Here is a 22,640-nt window from a genome sequence, read left to right as displayed (position 1 = left end):
CTTTCTTAGATAAGTCAGAAATCTTTCTGTGAGAAGGGTTAAATTTGTCCACTGTATTTCAATAATTCTAACTCTCAACTTAGTATCAAATTGGCAGTCTTTACTTCCTCCTCATCGGTTATAAGACAAAGTGATACATCTAAGTTGTCACTATCAACATAAATATAATGTGAGCCATGAATGATCCCATGTAATTTAAGATTTCTAGTAGACACATTTAAAACGTAAAAATTAAATAAGTGAAATTAATTTTAATAATATATCTATATTTAACCCAATATATCGAAAATGTCGCTTCAAAGCATAATCAATATGAAATTAGTTAATGTGATATTTTACATTTTTTTCTATAAATCTTTAATAACCACTATGGATTTTATATTCCTAGCACACCTCAGTTTGGGCAAATCACATTTCAAGTGCTCATTAACCGCATACCAAACATTATACATACATAGGCAAGGCTACCAGGATAATTTAAGAACTCTTCAAACGGAATGGAGGAAAATTCAATATTTCCAAACTGAGTGGCAGAATTACCATGAGAACATTGAATTATAAAGAGGATAGAGAACAAATCATATTAAATGATAAAATTAATCAAGCTTTTAGCATAATCTAAGTGAATGATATTATTATATTGTTATTTGTTATTGTTATATTGTTATTGTTATGTTGTTATTTGTGGTTAAATATTATATCAAATGATAAAACATACCACCAGAAGTAGCATCAAGTCATTTCTGGGAGTCTGAAACATTTTTGAGAGTAGGTTGGACTGGACTACAAGAAAATTAGACACCCTGAAGAATGGCAGTAATGATTAGTGTTGTTTTATTTTACTGCAAGTTAGTAGGAGAAGACTTTGAATTCAGACAGCGGACTGAGGGTTAAGATCAAGTAAGCGATTTATAACAAGGAATTGAAATTATATGCCTTGCGTGTTCCTCAGCACAATGGTTAACATAACTCACTAAGAATGGTTCAAGCTCAGTAACGTCTGGATTTTTTAAACATACTGTCATGGATATGTTTTCTGAACTAATAAGAATTTTAATTCACTGAAGAACTGTTAAAAGGTACTTAACTTTCAATTAATTATTTTTCCATTTCCTTGAAATTATCACACATACGCACTCACACTTTAGCATTGTAGTAGGAATGTTATGCTAGGTTCAAGCCCCAGCTCTGACACTATTATTAGTTTTGTCCCATTTTGTCACATCTAATGTAGGTGTTGGGTTGGCCAGAATTGTTGCTCACAGGATAGATGACAGGTACAGAGGATTGGACCTGCTGAAAGAGTTTAAGGTGATGCCATACAATTGCTGCTTCAGGTCATAGCTAATAAAACCAGAGTCAAGATGTTGCCATCAATGTCTGGGAGGAAATGATTATGGGGTTTCCATCAACTGAAGGTCAGTCAAAATCTGAGCATGTGGTCAGCGTCAAGAACAGTTCTCACTGGCAGCTTCTGCAAACTCTTGTGCTACACATGACCGCTTTTGCTTGTTAGCTCCTCTAAAGAGTTTGCAGTCCTTAATACTCAGAAAGTGCCATGTCCTAGAGCACGGGTGTCCAAACTTTTCTCAACGTTTTTCACCAAGAGCCATATGCGTTAAAATACACAAACAGGCAGGCCACTCACTCGAGGTGAAGTACGTATTGCCTCACCTGGTTTATTTAAGTAAACTAAATATATTTTTGGAATTTGCTGCGGGCCAATAAAAAATGGATCGCGGGCTGCAGTTGGCCCGCGAGCCGCAGTCCTACAGCCTATAAGGCAGGATTAGAATACCGGGGAGAGAAAGAAGGTAGCAGCATATCAAATAGGATTTTAAGGACATTCGGGATGTTTCTTAACACTTCTCTGTTTAAGAGACAATGACTGAAATTATTTTTAAATGAAAAAGTTAGCTTCTTAACTAATTAAAAGTAGATAAATAATTGTTTATTTATTTATTATTTTAAAAAAAGAAAGCATTCTTTTTTCATAGTTTGTTCAGCCCTCGACCTGATTACCTAGAATCTTACTAATAATCTGAGTGACGTGTAGGACAATGAATGTATGTACCGGTTTGAATAGCATTCCCCAAAATTTGTATGTATCCAAAAAGTTCTTTGCCTTTAATTAGTTAAATTGAGATGAAGTCTTACTGAGTTAGGGTCAGCTTTAAACCCAATATGATTTGTGTTCCTATAAAAACAGGAGAAGAGACACAGAGACGTGGACATAGGATAAAAGACCATGTGAAAATGGAGCCGGAGATTACATGATGCAGCTGTAAGCCGTGGATTGCCAGAAACCACCAGAAGCCAGGGAGCAGCGAGGAAGGATTTTTCTCTAGAGCTTTCAGACAGAACACTGCTCTGATAGCATCTTGATTTCAGACTTCTAGTGTCAAGAACTGTCAGGAGAATACAGTTCTGTTGTTTTAAAACACCTCATTTGGGGCATTTTGTCACAGCAGCCCCAGAAAACTAAGACAGGCAGTATGATCATTTTTTTATGAGAGGAAATTGAGAATCAGAAAAGGTAAGTGACTTCCTCAGAAATGTATAGCAAAATACAAAGAATATGACAATCTAGAACCCCAGGGCTTTTGCTTATAGGTTTAGTGATGAATCCATTTTCAGGAAGATGCACCGCAATTTTTGCACGCAGAGTGGTTTCAAATAAACGATCCTGGGTTAGGAATCGAGACGTAGGTCTGGTGTTTCCACCATTGGACTGACCTATCCTGTGACTGGCCTTAAATCTCTGAACTCCAACTTCATTCTTTCTAAAATTCAATGATTGGAATCAACTATCTCAAAGGTATTTTATGGATTCAACATTATGGTTCTGATAACGTTTTGGCTTCTGGGTGTCCTGAGTTAATGGAGGCTATATGACTCCAAGATAGGGATGAGGGTAAAGAAAAGGGATGCTGGGAGTCCAAAGGCCAAACCCTCCATGATTCTGTGGCCTTTGCATTAGCCTAAACTAGGCGCCTGGTGGTAAAATTCTGATGCAGTCTCAGAGCAATGAGGGGATCCACACTCTTCACCATCCTTGCATAAACATCCACATTAGAATTCAATCTCCTGTTGAATGAACACAGGCAAAGTACATATCAGAAAACAAGCCGGTTCTGAACTAACATTTATTTTGGCACTGGCTTGTTCCTTTTGGAAAGGTTCCTTGGAAAATCTTGGCAGCTGGAAGACTGGACTGCACATGTGGGGCCTCCTTTTAGCCAATTCTCCTTTCGAGTAGTAGCCGCATCAAATTGCACTTCCCTAGCCTACCCAGAGGCTTTCGAAGAAGGAGGCTGCTCCGTGATAAATACACCTTTGAGTGTCTTCTGTGCATCTCAGCAGCGAGCATCTCCCTGTAGTGTATGCGTTAGAAAAACGTAGGGCATAGATGTTTCACATATATGGACACAACTGTTTTCTCAGTTGAAAACATGGAGAATTCTCCCATGTTGTCCCACAACCGTTCAGTGTGCCACTATCAGAAACTAAATACTACATTGCATTGGTCATTGGCCTAGTTGTATGTGGCATTTGCTTTTATTTTTTATATTCAAAATATTGGGCACCTTCTCTGAGCTCAAATTCTAACTAAATAAATAAAACCTGAATCCATTTAAGTGTCAAATCTAATATGTCAAAAAAAAAATCTTGATATGTCCCCGATAGCCCTCCCCACACATCCTCCACTCCTTACTCAGTTTCTTACACCAACAATAGTCCCACCATTCACCTAGTTTCTGAAATGCCTAAAATGAAAGAGTAAATGTGACTCCTGTCTTTTCTTCTGTCCCGCACCCAGCGGCAAGTCTTGTATCTTTCAGAAGTATCCCGTGTTCTACCAGTTCTCAACATCTCCACAATTTCCACCAAAACTAGAGCTACTCACAACTCTTGACTACACTAACACATTAGCTTCCTCTCTGGTCTCCTTGCTTCCACATTAAAAATGATCATTGGATCACATCACCCTTTCCTGTGCAGACGTCACCACCCTGAGAATTAAATCCACCTTCGATACTGTGGGTTCCAGGAGACTGGGCTGTGCTCCTTGGTGACTCATCTTTTCCACTTTCCCCTGTCCTCACTCCTGAAGCACCGGGGTCTCCCTGCTTTTCCTCCCCAGGGCCTTGGCACTTGCTATTTGCTCTGCCTGAAATGTCTCTGCCCCAGATCTTTGCTGGCATCCCCCCAAATTCATTCAGAGGTCCTCTTAAGTGACCCTTCTTCGTAAAGGCTTTCCTCATCTTCCTTTCTAGAATCATCTCTGTCCTCCTTAAGCTGCTTTATTCTTCTTCATGCTTTATTTTTGTTTATTGCACTTCTGTATCACTACACTATAAACTTCATGAGGATAAGTACTTTGTTTTTTCTACTGCTGAATTCACAATGACAAGAAATGGTCATACAGATTAGCCTATTGGGGGGACATGATTACTTGTTGAATGAATGAATGAATGAATGAATGAATGAATGAATGACTGCCAAGATAATGTCCAAAATTTGGAAATTTACAAATGAACTTATGCAGACTAACAGATTGATCAATATGAATTAGCCAGAGTAGGCTTTCTGCTCTTAGAAACCTTAAATAAAATTTTAAAGTAGAAATAGAAGAGACTTATGAAATAGCCTAAATGAGAGCATTTCAAACACACGTGAAAAGCACAGAGATAGAAATGAACAAATTATATACAGTGTTAAGGAACATGATTACATGAGGAATAAATGGAATCCAGCAACAGAGGAATGCACGATTATAACATCTAGCTAGCATTTATTAAGGGCTGACAATGTGCCATAGAGCAGGCTAAGTATTTTACACTAATCACCTCATTTAATCTTTGGAATAATCATTTGAGGATGTATTGTTGTGTCCCATCTTACAGATTTTCTCTTAAGCTTTATAACATCCTGGCATGAAATTTCCATTTTACATGAGGACACTATGGTTTAGCAAAGCTAGCTTACCCCAGTTAGCCAGCAAGTAACAAAAGGCAGAATTCAATTCCAGTCTGACTTCTGAATCGTTGTTCTTAGCCCTCTCTCACTCTCCTTTCAATTTGGAGGAACTGGAACACTGAGTGTAGATTTAAATACGGTAGTAATGACTTGTATTGACCAAATTCTCAGAGCTCCACCATTTGACTTTCAGTTGACAAAATCACCATGATCATTTTCTCTTGGACACTGATGGCAACATCTTGACTCTACTTTTAACAGCTATGACCTGAAGCAGCAATTGTGTGGCATCACCTAAAAATCTTTCAATGCCAACCCACGGCAATCCCCTGTACCTGTCAAATATCCTGTGATCAGAAATTCTGGCCCCATTCAACTCCTATAATAGATGTGATTTGGGGTTTTCCAAAGTGGTAAGTTTGGGCTGAGACAGAAAAGAGTTTTCATAGAAAAGGGAACACTGTTGGGTTTTTTCCCCTCTAGATATCAACCTACAAAATAGAAATGATACATTTATGAAAACAATATAGTAATGCAGCAATAATGAAGTTAGAGAACAATGGTTTAAGTCACATTATCGTCCTTTTGTGTAGTATGTAAGATTTACTATACATTACAACAGGCAGAATATAACCTGTTAAAAGCATCTATAAGAATGGCATTTTTTACAGAACTAGAACAAATAATCCTAACATTTATATGGAACCACAAAAGACCCCGAATAGCCACAGCAATCCTGAGAAATAAGAACAAAGCTGGAGGTATCACGCTACCTGATATAAAATTATACTACAAGGCTACAGTAATCAAAATAGCATTTTACTGGCATAAAAAGAGACACATAGATCAATGGAACAGAATAGAGAGCCTAGAAATAAATCCATGCCTATATGGTCATTCAATCTATGACAAAGGAAATAAGAGTTTACATTGGGGTAAAGACAGTCTATTCAATAAATAGTGCTGTGAAAATTCGACAGATACAGGCAAAAAATTAAACTGGATCACTTTCTTATGCCATATACAAGAATAAACTCAAAATGAATTAAACTGAAATGTGAAACATGAAACTATAAAACTCCTAGAAGAAAATATAGAAAGTAAACTCTCAGGTATAACCCTTAGTAATATTTTTACTGATATATCTCCTCAGGCAAGGGAAACAGAAGAAAAAATAAACAAATGGAACTACATCAAACTAAAAAGTTTTTTCACATCAAATGAAACCATCAACAAAACAAAAAGACATCATACTGAATGGGAGAAGATATTTGCCAATAATACATCTGATAAGAGATTGATATTAAAAATTTGTGAAAAATCTCATACAACATCAAAAAATCAAACAATCCAATTATAAAACAGGAAAAGGACATGAATACACATTTCTCCAAAGAGGACATACAGATGTCCAATAGATATATGAAAAATGCTCAACATCACTGATCGTCAGAGAAATGCAAATACAAACCACAATGAGATATCACCTTACACCAGTTAGAATGGCTATCATCAATAAAACAACAAACAACAAGTTCTGGCGAGGATGTGGAGAAAAGGGAACCCTCGTACACTATTGGTTGGATTGCAAATTGGTGCAGCCACTATGGAAAACAATATGGACATTCCTCAAAAAATAAAAATAGAACTACCTTATGATCTAGCAATTCCACTCCTGGGTATTTATCCAAAGAAACCCAAAACACTAATTTGGAAAAATATGTGCACCCCTATGTTTACTGCAGCACTATTCACAACAGCCAAGATATGAAAACAACCAAAATGTCCATCAATAGACAATTGGATAAAGAATTTACGGTACATTTATACAATGGAGTATTATTTTGCCATAACAAGAATGAAATCTTACCATATGCAACAACATGAATGGACCTAGAGAATATTATGCAAAGTGAAATTAGTCAGAGAAAGACAAATACCGCATAATCTCCCTTACATGTGGAATCTAAAGAACAGAATAAAGGAGCAAACAAAACAGAATGCAATGAAAAGTGAAATTAGACTCACAGATGCAATGAAAAAACTGATAGTTGCTAGATGGGAGGGGTGTGGGTATGGGGAGATGGTGAAGGGATTAGAACGTATAAATTGGTAGTCACAACATAGTCATGGGGATGTGAAATACAGTATGGGGAATATAATCAATAATGTTGTAAAGACTACGTAGGGTGTCAGATGGGTACTGGACTTATTGGGGGCATCACTTCATAGGTTACATAAATGCCTAACTGCTGTGTTGTACATATGAAACTAATATAAAACAATATTGAATGCCAAATATATACATATATATATATATGAATGCCAAATGTATGTGTATATATATATATATATATATATATATATATATATATATATATATAGTCACAGGATGTAAGGTACAACATGGGGAATATACTCAATGATATTGTAATAGGTATGTACGATGTCAGAGGGGTAGTAGACTCAGGAGTTGGGGGTTATCACTTTGTGATGGGTGCAAATGTCTAATCATCATGTTGTTTTCTACACCTGAAACTAATAAAAAAATTGATTAGACACAAATAAAAGCATCTATAACACAGTGAAGTGATTAAAAAATGAGTTTTACTTAATTTTCGTTGGGTATCTCATCAGGTTAGTCAACTATAAATTTTCTGATGCGATACTTTCTAAAATATACTATCATATTTCATACTAAAACACAACATACATGTGTATTAAATTATATATTACTACTTTATAATCCTAACTTTAGGTTAAAACAAAGAGAAAACAAATGATTCCACAGTATGACTGAGAATAATTTATTTTATAGATATATTTTCATCAAACATTTTGTCCCTGATTTCTTTGACATTATCCTGCCATCTTATTTTACTTTCTATCCTCAGCAGCTTATAAAAGGCTTGGCACATAGTAGGTGCTCAATAAACACTGATGGACTGCATAGGTGAAAAAGGGCTCTCAAGATGAGAGAATGTATAAACACATATGTGATAAATAGGCCATATTGTCTTCTGTCTTTACTCTTCATTAGTCATGTTCACCAGCTCTCCATAAATCAGATATAGCTGAAGGAGTTCCATGAAAAAGTTCAGCTCAGCTGTTCTATCTTTGGAATTTTATTCAGCTCCCCCAGCATGATGATAATACCCTGAAGATGCTAAAGCTCTCTTTTGCTCTAATTCAATTTAGCAAGCAAGCTATTTCCACTTTTCATAGGGTACATAACCAAACCAGGCAATTAAACCCAAAACAAATCTACTTAGGGAACCTCTTTATCCCAGGCTAGATAAACATACTTCCAGAAAACTTCTCATTATTACGAAACTTCCATGTCCTCTTTCTTCATACTCCCTAATATCAGTGAGAAATAGTTTTTGGGTTTTTTTCTATATATTTCTCACCAAGCAGAGAGCTTCTCTAAATGTTGGGTTACACCACTGGAAGAAGCCTGAATTATGCATTGTGCTAAAAAAAGAAAAGAAAAGAAACATAAGAGAATAACAGTAAGACCGTAGAAGCTTTTATAGGGAAATTGAACTTATGCTGTACTACTGCTTAACTCAAGCAACAAGTAATCTTTGTCCTTCATCTTTGTGTTTTGAAAGATGCTTACATTTTTTTTCTTAACTTGAGAAATATTTTAGGAATTCTAAGTAACTACCCAGAGAATACGTTCAGATCTAGAGTCTCTGGTCTTCTGAAAATAAATATTTTATGTGAATTCAATGAATAATAAACTTTTCAGCACTCTCATCTGTCAAATATGTTTTTAGTGTTCTGCTTAAATTAGTCTCCACTAGACTCCTCGAGAGTCAAGATGATATTTGCCTTGCTTTTGTGTCCTCATTTACTAGCAAAGTGTCTAGTTCAGTGCTGACCAATAGAACTTTCTGCGATAATGGAACTATTCGCTGTGCTGTCCAATATGGTAGCCAATACTCATATATGAACTTTTGAAGTGTGGCTAATAATTCTGAGGGACTGAATTTTTAGCTTTTATATTTATGTAAATTTTAAGTACTATATAGTAGTAGAAAAGTGGTATTCTTGAGAAACTGAATTTTCAATTTACGTTTATTTCAATACATTTAAATTTAAATGAACACATGTGGCTAGTGGTTGCTGTGCTGAACAGTGTAGGACCAGCACTTAGCACAAAAGAATCATTTTTGAATGAATGAATGAATGAATGAATGAGGAAAATACAGAGTAAGTCACATTTGCCTTGAAGTCTTCTAGCAGTGATTACACAACCCATCCTTTCCAAGCCCCCCTCTAATTATTTCACTAATATATGTCATTGTAAAAGAATAATACCTCACCTAATTGACCGTTAAATCCAAATGGATTCCTTTAGCTTTCTGTTGCTAAGCATGTTAAACCATTAGGGTTTAATTTCTCACATCTTGTATTTGTAATACCTGAAAACACATTTTGCAGTGAGAGACTTTCATACTGCATCAGCATTTGGATGCTACCAAAAAAGATGGAATGCTAGTGCTTATCTTATTCCTTTCTACTATTAATCAATAGGCATAGACCACACAACTGGGCCATAGTGGATTGGCTCATGGTCAACTTTGCCATCTTAGTTGTCCCAAATATTCACTCAAATCACCATGCCGTGCAGTTAATAACTAGAAACCTGCTCAAGTGATAAAAGAAATGAGCTGGACAGAACTGTAATTTACTTGGTTTGCTTAATTTACAGAATCATGATAAAATAAATATAACTGATATTTAATATCTCTCCCACATATTAAGTACAGATCACATTCTATTAGCACCTTTTAACCAACAAGTTATTCATAAAATGGCAATGCTGTGACACATTTTATGGGATAATAGAGTGTTTTCTGATCCTAAGACTTCAAAATTTAGTTAGGGATGCAAAGATGTACATTAGGCAAAATTAGAAGACAACCCAGGCTAAAATAGCCTGCTAAATTATAGGGAGAAGACAATTAGGGGGAAAGTAATAAATATATATAAATGGCTAAGTATATAGTAATCAGCCAGTTCCAAACTATCAATCAAGTATTATATTAGCCTTATTACCTTGGTGATTACCCTACTGAATGCAGCACTTTGTAAGTGCAGGGCAGTTGGAATTATATTTCCATTTGATCCTGTTAGGGGCGGGGCACTTCTCGCTATTGAGTGCCTACTAGATGCTAGGTAAGACTCAGGGGTTTCCTATTTCATCACATTTCATCTTTACAACCTGGGAAAAGGAGGAGTACATAATATCTCCAATTTATAGTTGAGAAAACTGAGGTCTCAAGGATTAAGAATATTGCCCTAGGATATAGGTGGTAAACTTTGGGGACATATAAGTCAGAGACTTCTCAGTTCTCTCCCTAACAACCATCAAGTAGAGCCCTGTTAGCATAAAAAAAAAAAAAAAAAAAAAAAAATCCAGGGAAGGAGGAAAAAAGCAAACACGTCTATTCCTTTAGCCAATATATTCTAAAGCCACTCGACTTGGGCGTTGCTTTCACTCATCTTTTCAGTGTAAATTTAATGGACTAAGTATATTACTTACAACTCCGAAATATACAAGGGTTTTGTGGATAATTGTATTGTGGTCTAGCAAATAGGTTTCCCATTCTAACTCCAGCCTCCAGCCAGGATATGGTCCATTTTACCATCATTCACGATTAAGCTGCCGTAACAGCATCTTAAAGGATCCCAAATAATAATCCAAAAATTCTCCACATGTGGTATGAAAAGATTAGACAAGTCTTAAGCAGGCACAGACTTAAATCTGGCTGATAATACAGTGGAGAAATGATATGCCATAAAGGCAGGGGGACGGAGCATGGTTTAACAAAAGGAAGATATAATCAGGGGACACAATCCTTTCTATAAATCAATTTCTATTCTGGGTGATTATTTCATAAACTGAATCTAGGGCTGTTGATCTCTTTAAATGATTACTATAAAATATAGGCGCATTTAGAAACAGTTTCTGGCTGATTTATATTTCAGACATATTTTCCATCAGTATTTATTCCTTGAGAATATGGTTTCCATAATAGAGTTGATATTTTCAAATAATATGGAAAACTTGAGTTCAATTTGTATAAAAGCTATGTAATTTGAGTGTACAATTACAGCATCACATTTGGAAAAAACAGTGATAAAAGGAGCAACAAACACATACCCAAATGAGAGCCATTTTCAAAAGATAAGATCATTTTGTGAGGGAGAAAAATAATGATGATAGTGTTCCCCACCCCCCGGCCTCTAAATTCTGATATTCTAGCCAAATAACAAAATCAGCCTTTGCATTTCCTCTAAAAACACAGAAAAATGGCCTTATAAGAAGTTGAAGGGGCTCTGAGGGTTAGGGGAAGGGGTGGGGGAGGGAGACGCAGGGAGAAGAAGAGTGAAAGGGAGAAGGGAGAAGAGAAAGGGAAGAGGGAGAGAAAGGGAAGGGAGGAGGGGGGAAGCGAGGGTTGGGGGGGACAGGAAATGAACACAAGATCTTTAGGATGTTCCAACTTCCTCAGCAGTTGATACATTATTGAGCAGGCTCAGAGAAGATAAGATGTTCCTTATGTATGCTAGAAATATTTTTAAATCTTCAAAATGGCATTTTGTGTTAACAATAGAAGATAAAATACACATGCAGTACCTACATATTAGTTATGATAACATAATTTATTTATCCTAATGTCTGTAATAAAGACAGCAAGTGAGCTACGCAGTACTTAATTGAAATGAATTGAAGGAGTTGGTTAACTGTTTTGAATGTGTAAAGGGTATTCTAAACATACTGTTTATCTAGGCCACGTTGTTTCTTTCTACCTATCTACTCAGGAACAGATGAATTTTCCAATGGTAATTCTCAATGAAACAGAATCAGGTCACTGTGTAAATGAACAATGGCCGGCAAAGGAAAGAATTCGTATTCCATACAGTGGTACGAACAGAGGTGATTTAATATAGTAACACCATGCAGTTATGAAAGGCCAAAATGTGGTTAGCATTCTAAGGCTGTTATCACCATAAGCCCTTAACGAAAACAATTTCAAGGCTCCTTCACGTTTCTAAGGCAAAAGCATTCTCCATTTTCATTTTCTGGAGAAAAGATAGCTTGCATGAGATGAGAATACGAACAAGCACTATATTTTATTCAGCCAGCATGCAGTTTCTATTTCGTGTTTTGTCATCATTTATGCTAATTTTTGAGTAAAGTAAATTCTAACAGAGACCAGCGCCTAGTAAGGTCCTCTGCACAAATTCTCAAACTGCTTTCTGAATGAGGAGGAATGGATGATATACAAAGGACTGAGGTAGCTGTTTTTGTAATACAACACTTATTTGAGAAGGCGGGCAAAATATGATTTAGGCATAAATAATTAATTAGATATTATGCCTCAGCCATCACAGATAACGGGCCCACAGCTAAGCTGTGATTCAGTTTGTAATACTTCATTTAACAAATTCTTATTACAATATATTTAGAATATTTGCTTTCTCACAAAGCTTCTGATATCACTAAGTGCCGTTATATCACTACATACATATGCTTTTCTAATGTGCCTCAGACAGCATGGAACAGTGTTAGGAATTTAATAGATGTTCACTCAACGTACTTATAAATCGACTATGGCATTGTTTTTGTTTTATAAAGTTAAGTGTAAAACAATCACTGACTGGTTTTATAATTAATACTAAAAATGGCAGAAAATGTTATAACCTAAGCTTTTTTTTTTTTTCCCCCTGAAATGAGGCATTACGAATCAGTGTCAAAATAGAAAAATACTTCTTGTTCCTTGTCTTGGAAAACTTGGCATTAAAAAAAGTGAATTAAAAAGAATAATAAAACTGGAAATTGATTTCTTAAATGGGATACTTAAAAACAATAGTACTGATAGAAGAAAAAAAAATGTTGTTTAGTTTTAGAAAGCAAGGCTGACTACCTAGGATTTTTATCAGAAATGTGATGTAATCATGTCCAATCAACCCTGAAAAGTATACTAAAACAATTCTGGGGAAACCATTAGGATTGGAAAGTGAAGAATTCAGATAATCCATAAAAACTGGAAAAAAAAATCTGTGAAAATGAACATGGTTGTAGAGTTTAAGTTCTACCTTGAGAAAATTGACCAAAATTTTTCTTTAGAGAATTTTTGATGGTTGTTAAGCTGTCAGTCTGTACACAACATGGCATATGCCATTTTTGAAAAGATGTATTTTGACCTAATTTGTTTTTAACTTTACAGATTAAAAATACCTAACATTTACATAATCCACTTATATTTATTTATATATGTGTATGTGTGTGTATGTGTATGTGTATACACACATATATTATCGATGAAGAGTTAAGTCAACAAAGAAATTGATGACTCAAATAGTATATTAATATAGACACTGTGACATGGAAATTGACATTATCTAGGGATTTAAATCCAAACAGCAATGAAACATTCTTAAGAACAGAAACCTGGAAGAGAGTCCAGCTTCATGGTACACCATCAGAGAAGTTGCACAAGGCCGGGTGCTCAGAAGGGTCCTGCATGGAGCGTGGCTTAATATTCTGCTATAGTTTTTGTGTCTTGCAAATTATTTAGCTGGTCCTGCCTGAGAGCCTACATTTCCTAAAGATTTTCCGAAACCTGCACATTATTATGCCTTTAAAGATACTGTCTGAGGTTTTATTTCGGGGAGGCAAACATTGCAAAGACTTGTACACCTTAGACCACTGCCCACCCCCTCCAATTTGTTAGCATCTTGCCTTTGCAGCCTCGGCCAAGTGGAAGAAAGAATGGAGATTTTGCCAAGTATAGACTGTGATACCAGCACCAAGACTACATATCTGAGTGCCCCTGCTCTCTTTTCTTCAATAAACTTTGAAAATTAAATAAATAAGTAAGTAAGTAAATAAATAAATAAATAAATAAATAAATAAATAAGGCTGGCAAACTGCTCATCAATAATCAGTCCTTTCAAATGACATTAGCAAATGAGCAGGAAAATCCAAAATTTTATAAGATATAGAAATATTTTGCAAACGTAGAGTTTGGGAGTTTTTCCTTCATAAAGGTATAAATCACAGCATTATATCTTGGTCAAAAAAACATTCAGCTGCTTTACTCTGTGATTATGTAGCTTAATATAGTGATTTAAGTTAGAGCATAGTGACAATGCCCAATAAAGATCGTCTCTTTGCATTTCTTGAGTCACGGTTCCCTTTTGGAAGCTTCCTGACAGCACTTGGCACATGTTTACACACAAGTTCATTACTAACTCCCTGTTATTTAGAAGTCCTGTGCCACTGTTCGTTTACTTTTGATGTTACCTTCTCATAGACAAACTTGGGAAATCTGAAAAATCAATGGAGGAAGCTGAAACCAACATTGATGATGAAGTCCTGGCAGGTAAAGTCAATCACTTACTTAGGAAGTAAATACGTAGACTCTGCAGATGGATTAGGACCCTATAGTCGTGAATTTACCATCACAGAGATATGGCCTAAGTGGGGAGGCCATTTTGTTAAAAAGTTACCTTACCTTTAAAAATTTTTGAGTTAAATATGTTGCTTCAAAAATTTTCCTTGCATTTCTCTGAAAGGATTCAAGAGTATTGCTGGTGAAAAATAAATACTTTCTAAATGTTGCCCTTCCCTTTTCATACTCACACTCAGGCTGAGTGGCCACTTTGATGGGTTGAGAACTCTCCCCTGGTCCCCACTCATTGTAGGCTACCACTCGGAAGGTGTACACGGCTTCTGGCTTCAGATTTCCCACAGTAAGCTGAAGGGACCCAGGTTGGGATGTATTCAATGCTCGTTCTCTGGGAAATAAAAGTTGCAGAGAAAGATTATTCCAACATCAATACGTTTAGCCAAAACCTTATTTAACATGTAAAAGTAGTGAGGTGGAACAAAAGGTTGCTTACTCATTAATGTTGGCCTAGGACATAATTCAAGACCCCAGGGGCTGACTATGGGAAATAAAGTAACTGGAAGGGCCTATAAATAAATGTTGCAGGGTTACTGGGGAGTTCAAGTTTGGGCCATTCCCATGAACCTTACCAACTAAAGTCTTTTCCGTTGACACTTTACAATTTAGAATTCAAAACTCATGACAATTAGCCATTCAAATAAGAAGAAAGCACTGGAATGTAGACAGGAAGATGCATTTCATAAACATCCAGCTAATGATAGAAATTAAGGTTTCAATTCTTCCACAAATCAGTCTTTGTCGGCATTGCCAACACATGCAGATCCTTTCATTGTCCACATGGAAAAGGAGATGCTACATGTTGATGTGTGTGGGGCCTGAGCTCCTGTGGTCATGTTAAGAGCAGTTAGTGAAAGGAAGTAGATCTCTCCAGCGGGAGGAGAAACTGCAAGGCATGTCTGTTTGCCTTGTTCCTCAAGTCACATCTGCATGTGTCCAATTCATTGCCCAATTAAAAACTTCTTCAGTGGTTCCGAACAAATGAATCAATATGCTAATCATGGTGGGATTGTCAGTATACATTAAGCGAAGACAAACCGTAAGGACATGGAGGCTGACATACAAGAAACAAGAACTGTTAAAGTATTCTGTCAGGATACACATGATTTTAGACATGTATACCCTCATCGGCCTTATACAATTAACCGAATGAGTGAAGAAGGAACTTCTAAGCTACTCAACTGTTTCTTAAGGTTTCTATTTATAGGTAATTTCTCTTACATCTCCTTTCAGCAGAAAACTTTTATACATTGTCTCACATAGATAGGGTCGTTTTATTATCATTATTTTACAGATGCAAAATGCGATTTAGAGAAACATACTTTTTTCCCCAAAGGACTCACAGTTAATGGATATCACAGTTAAGAATGAAATCGGGGGCTCCATCCTTTAATTCCTGTATTGCTATCATTCAACAAGAATGGTAAAAGGAGGGCCCTATTTGGATCATTGGCACGTTGGGTAGAAAACAAGAGATCCTGAAGGGGAAGAAGGCACACTGGGCACTCAGAAACCTTTTGAGGACTGATTTGTCTACGATCTACTGTGAGTCATTTCACGATGTCTTTTCTAGACCTTCAAGCAACAACACACTTGTCATTGAAGCTCAGATTTGCATACCAACCTTCTTGGGCATCTATAAAGAAAAACAGCTTTCATAATTGACTTTATTTTTATAACTACTAAATTGTTTAGATGAAATAGCTGTTGTTCCAGGACATGCTGGCATAAACCTTTGAACAGGCATTCCTCAAAGGAAAAAGAGCAAGAAAATCTGGGTATGTATAAGAAATAACGTCCAAAAATCATATAACGAAAAGATCGCTCACATAGAAGAGGGGATCTTGCACAGCGAATGGAGTTTTAGGTTCCCATAATCTCCATCAGCTTCCAAAAAGTTGACCAAATCAATAATAGTCATGAAAAATAATATATATTCATTGGTATGGATAATTGACACTTCCTCAATGTTACATAAAGTGTGAATAAAGTGTGTGTGGGTGTGTGTGTATTTGTTTATTTTTGAACAAAGCATCTTTAGAAAATACTTCTTTGGTAGTGATCTGTGAAAACAAAATTTAAGCAAATACAGTGTGCTTTCTCTGCAAACACAGCTTCAGAGAAAACTCTGTGGCTCCTCGTTTAACCACATGCTAGTACTGCCCTGGGTTGACCACCCGTTTCTTCAATGCAGGCTCTTAATGGTTTTGCAGAATGATTTCATCTAAACGTTTCAATTTTATGTGTCACTTTTCAGAAATCTGCTTATCCTATCCAAGTGAGGTTGCAGCAAAATGCTATGCAGGCTTTGGAGTGCACTCAGGATTCTTAACTCTGGGGTTGTTTTGGCTTCTTCGTTAACTTATCTGAGCCCCAGATTCCTCAAATGTTAATTGGTGCCATCAAAACTGTTTACCTCATAGAGTGTGTAAGGAATTAAATGAGATGTTGTATGTAAACCATATAAAGCAGTAGGCATGATGCCTGGTACTCAATATGGAATCTTCCACACTGGTAGTTTTTGCTGTCATTTTTATTAGTATTCCCTCAAAACACCACCACAACCTCAGAAATAGTAAAATGTTCTTGAGTCCAAGAAGAGGACTTTTCCACAAAGTATTTCAGATCCAGGAATCTGAGGAGAGAAATTAGTAAGAGGTACAATCATAAATAAAAAGTACATAAATATACTTAATTGAGCTATGGGCCGGCAAAATTTCTTTTCAAATATTTTCTGTCAGATTAATTTTGTTTGCAGAGATAAGTAAAATTTAAAAAGGCAGTCATAACTAGAGATATTGAACAAGTTCCAATAATGAAAACAGTAATATTTTTAAAGGCAGAGGCTTTGCGGACAACTGAGAAGGAGTCGTTTTTCCATAAGTTCCAGCGCATAGCTGGACAGCGTTGTGATATCTGATGTCCCCGCTGGTGTCAGGGCTTTGTTGCCAGGCTGCTCGGAGGCTTCCTCAGGCCCTAATAGAGTGACATCAAACTGCTAACACGATACAAATGCATTCTGGGAAAATGGTATTTCCTGCCACATTACCCTTCACAGATTTGTTCAGTTACAAGCTCCAAAGATTTGCAGGAGGCTTTTGATCAACCTTTCATGTTTTGATAGCTGAAAACGAAACATCACAAATTATTTCCCAACAAGTAAGTAATTTCTGAGTTTGTTAGGGCAGTTTGTTACTCTGTGTTTCTCGAATCCCACAACAGAGCAATGCCAGCCACCTAAAGCAGTTAAACTCTCCATAATCTCCACATGTAAGCAGTTAGTCATTAGGTTTTTCTCTGTACTCACTCTAGTCCATGCTGCTCTGTAAATGGGTCGATAAGCACACTAGGTTCCAAAGAACAGAGAACAGTAGATGGTAAGAGTTTGCCCAGTTACTATGTTGGGGTGCTCTGTCTGTCACTGCACTGAATACTCCTGGCAAAGCAATAGAGGTCCAGGGTGGTGCCTCTCAGTGAAGTTCTGGCCTATGACTCTGAAGACATAATTACCCTTCCAGTCTGCAGAGCTCAGGGTCATGGTCGCTGGTAGCAGCCCTATTGTCAAAGCTTCATCCCTCCACTTCCTTTACCCCTGCCTCTGAGTTGGTAGTGTGGGGTTCAGGCAAGTTCAAGACAAGTTGACTGAAATAAAGGGAATAAGTTCCCTGTGCTTTCTAGAATCCATTCACTGAATTCATTCATTGACAATCCAGAGTACAAATAGACTGTCTATCTCCTCCTGCTGGCTGAAAAAGCTGTAGGCACTTTGACCTTTACACAAAGACCAAGAAGAGTTCCTTAACAGAAAGTATTTCTTCCTTATAAATGCTAGTGTTCGGTGCTTTGGGTTACATGGTTGAGGAATTTTGGCAAATAACTGCTATTTCTAAATGCAAACACTTTGACCCAATAATGATAATGCGGGTCATTCTGTGCTCAGTTGGTATAAGTCTTGTCAGGCTGATATATTTTGAGGCATGAAGTGAAACATGATGGCATAACATGCAAACTTGAGCAAACCGCATTAAGACCTAAATCTGGTTAGGCTACAGTTTCCTACGTCGGGAACTGGCCCTACTCTCCTTTGTACTTATAATCTATTGCATATAATAGCTTTTCCTATTTTTTGTCCTTCGTGTTGCCCGCTCTATCTTCTATTGACAGATATATTTATCTAACGTATACAGTCTGTCAACTCCATGCCACAAACCTTGTGCTGGCTGTTATTCAATGGTTAATACAATCTCAGCTTTGGGACAAGATCCAAAGACCTTCAAGATGCCCAAAACTTTTCACGCTCATCTGCAATGAGTCATAACCATCCCGGCTTCTCTGTCTTTTGTCATTCTGCCTTTCATTAGTTTTGGTTTGTTTCATTTCAGTTAGCCTGGAGTTACCTTCTCCTGATTCACAGTTCCTTTTCAATTTGGCAAAAGCTTGTGCATTCTTCAACTCCAATTCAAATGAAATCTCCTGGCTGGAAGTTCCTACGATGATGTCCTCTGCTTTCAGCAGCATTAAATGCTCTCTCTTTTTGTGCTTTTTGCTGCTCTTGGTTTATACATTTACTGTAGCATGCATCCCATGTTATTAATAGGCATCTCTGTCTCTTTAACTCCGTTGTGAATCATTTTAGAAGAAAAGACATATTCCATTCATATTCTGTTGACACTCAGTACATATGTCCATGGAATACAAAGAATAGCTATGTTGCTGGTGCTCACAGTTTTTTAAATGAATGCATAAAGTGACAAAATTGTACTAGAATAATTGCATAATATCCCCACATATTGTGATCTCATAAGTGCTTCAAGAGCTGGATTCTATTCCAAATTCCATCCCAACTTGGTTGGGTGGCCTTCCACATGCCACTTAACCTTCCCAAGTCTCATTTTCATTATTTGAAAACTGAGAGTGGGATCTACTCAAAAAGTCTTTGTAATCTAATATTCTTTAATAGGTATAGGAAATCGTGTGTATTTGTATGTGTGTGTGTGTGTGTGTGTGTTTATTTGTTTTTATTTTTTAGCTGAATTCAACACTTCTGTACTTACATTTCAGAAGTAAACGGAGTTTAAAGATTAAGCGTGATACTGTTTCTTAGTGGATCATTTGTAACAACGTCTCCAGTTAACAAATTAAGTAAACACATATTGTCTTGCCTAAGTGTAGCAGGGTGTTAACACTTAGTTACAGCTGTGAGGTGAGCAACAAATGCTGTCTTGATGTATCAAATACCTAATTTAGTTGCTTCAAGGGCGAAGATTTATATTAATGTTCCTTTGTAAGGAAGGAACTACGCTATTTTTAATGGAAATGTTTTTAACATCTTTTTATTCACTCCATTTTCATTTTTTTATTTCTTTAGTGAGAGCAAGAATGGTGCAATGATGAGATCTCAAAAGTGAAATATGGTGTTTACTGAAATAGGGTTCAAAGAGACAGCAGGGACCACCATCCAGATGTCACACTTATTATTACCCCAAAACCAGAGACTTTGGAATTGGTGCTCTTGAAAAGAAAGTAGGATTAGAGGTGACTCACGACCAGAAAAAGCATAGTGGGAAATGGAGATATCTTCTTGCTCAGAGGTATTTCCAGTACATGTTGGTTAAAATTCGTGCTTTTTTTTTTTTCTTGAATTGTTAAAAAGTATAATCTGAGAAACAGGCTTTTAAAAATTTTGCTTTAATGTTTCAGCATCTAGTAAACATCCAAGAGACTACTTACATAACAAATAGTTACTTCAACAACAAATAAAAATCTATATTTTTCATGGAAAAAAAAAGTTTTTGGTTTCAAATTATTTCTTTTCTTTAATTTCAGCCAATGTCCCCATAGTGAATGTGATTCAGTTCTGGGTCCTCGTCTCATTCTATTTTTTTGTTGTTGTTTTTCTGGATAGCCCATCTTATCCTTCTCTACCTGTAGTTATCATCTATCTATATGCTGCTAAATTTAGGATACACTTTTCTGAGCTTCAGTTTCCTATTTTCAAGGTCCTACTTGACATTGTCACTTGATATTATAAAGGTATGCCAAAACAACATGTCTGAAACTGAATGTGTATGCTCTTTATTCCCAAACCTGTATCTTTTCTAGCATCTTAATCTCAGCAAATTATACTACCATCCACACATTTAATTAAGACAGAAACCTATTAACTGTGCTAGAAAATCTCCTTTCTTTCACCAGTAATATCAAATCCATCACCTGGTCCTGTCAGTTTAGCTTCCTAAACATCTCTAGAATCTATTTCCACTGGTGCACCCTTAGTCTGACCCACCATCGTGCTCTTGCCTGGACTTCTGCAACAGTCTGCTAAATGCCTTCCCAACACCCACCAGCTGACCTCCAGTCTAACTTCCACTCTGCAGCCACTGTCATCTTTTCAAAATGCAAATCTGATTATGGCAGAGATATCATGCACATGTTTTTTAACTTCTCTTACAGAAGCATGTTCCTTTCCTTTAGAGCTCTTAACTCAGTGTGTACTTATATATTCATCAGTAGAAAGATCCTCCCATCAGTTCTAAACTGCTTCCAAAAAGACTCTTGGCTTCTCTATTATTTCCAACACAGTGCTAGATATAGTCAACCCACAAGTGAATAATAGGTCATTCTTTATACATGTCATTTATAGATGGCATGTTTCATTTTTCAATCTATATTAAGTCCATTGGAAGAATTAAATCACTATTCTCTCATTCAATGATCTAAGAACATTTTGAGGTAGAAAGGACAGGGTTTTGACATTTTACAGAGAAGCAGAGTGGGAGGAAGGCTAACTCTGCCAAGCTTTAAACTAGGGCCAGAATGTGATGCTTTGGATTCTGAGTCTTCTTCTCTTTCCATCACAGCATACTCCCTTGATGGATAACAAGCTCCATCAGCTGCACAGTCCTCCACTCTGAAGAGCAGGGAAATAATATATAAACACCATGTTGAAAATCTAATGCATGGTGAATTCTAAAATGAATCCTCCATGTCAATCATGAAAAGCTGGTCTCTGATCCTGAGCAGTGAGGAGAGGTTTTCCAATGCAGCATAAAGCAATGTAAAGCATACAGCGCTGCAAACTGGAAGACCCAGTCCAGCCTTTGTTCTGCCTCAAAATAAGCACGTGACCTTGAGCAAGTCAAGGGCTATCTGGGAGCCTTCTCTCCTTCGTTTGCAAAATGAAGATACCAGTCCCTTATCTGCCTACCTCACAGGATTATTGTGAGGATTCAATTGGATGATGCTTATGAAAGTGTTTTAATTCTCTCATCTGAACTCCCTCAGTACTTTATGTGTACCTCTTTCAGGACATATCTTTTACTTTGTATGGTACAGTGAGGAGATCACTGGACTAGAAACCTTGCATTTAAATCCTGCTTTTTAATATTTACTAGTTGTGTAGCTTCATAGGCAGTATTTTTTAGACTTTCTGAACAGAGCAAGGCATGCTCATCTGTAATATGCAGACTATCCTAACATTTAAGGATCAGATGGGCTAATGTTTGTGAACATGATAAAGTTCTTTCTCAATATGAATTGGGAAATACCTCTATGTCATTGACTTTCCTTTCCAACCCACACAATGATTTGCACATAGCACTAGCTAACAAGAATTGGTGCACCAGACAACAAGCAAGTGTTTCAGGCACTCTTTCTTAACTACATTTAATACTCATCACAACCTCACAAGTCAGGTACTACCATGTTTCCCCGAAAATAAGACCTAGCCAGACAATCAGCTCTAATGCATCTTTTGGAGCAAAAATTAATATAAGACCTGATCTTATTTCACTATAAGACCGGGTCTTATATAATATAATATAATAAATATAATATAATATAATATAATATAATATAATATAATATAATATAATATAATACCGGGTCTTATATTAATTTTTGCTCCAAAAGATGCATTAGAGCTGATGGTCCGGCTAGGTCTTATTTTCAGGAAAACATGGCATTATTGTCCCACATGAGGAAAGTAAGGCACCAGTAAGTGGCCCAAAGCCACACAGCTAGTAAAATTCTGAACGAGGATTGAAACCTATACAGTTCACTTCCATAGCCACACAGCTTTCATCTTTCGGCTACACTGTGTCACACTCCATAAGAAATTTTATAGATTATTACCCAGGAGGTATCATGTTCTATATGTACATTAAAAGTTTGCTA

The 22,640-nt window shown here is 36.6% G+C and overlaps 1 protein-coding gene across 1 annotated transcript in view; it reads right to left on the bottom strand.

The window, feature by feature from the left end:
• Nucleotides 1–22,640, bottom strand: part of DCC (DCC netrin 1 receptor) — a 1,038,356-nt gene that overhangs the window by 281,037 nt on the left and 734,679 nt on the right. Inside the window, exon 9 of the mRNA XM_033087479.1 lies at nt 14,642–14,796. Coding sequence (XP_032943370.1) covers nt 14,642–14,796 — 155 coding nt within the window. The remainder of the gene's footprint in view (nt 1–14,641; nt 14,797–22,640) is intronic.

The sequence above is a fragment of the Rhinolophus ferrumequinum genome, chromosome 19, assembly GCF_004115265.2.
Source record: "Rhinolophus ferrumequinum isolate MPI-CBG mRhiFer1 chromosome 19, mRhiFer1_v1.p, whole genome shotgun sequence".
Taxonomy (NCBI): Eukaryota; Metazoa; Chordata; class Mammalia; order Chiroptera; family Rhinolophidae; genus Rhinolophus; species Rhinolophus ferrumequinum.
Note: the sequence above shows the minus strand (reverse complement) of the source record. Positions and strands in the feature narration are given on the sequence as shown.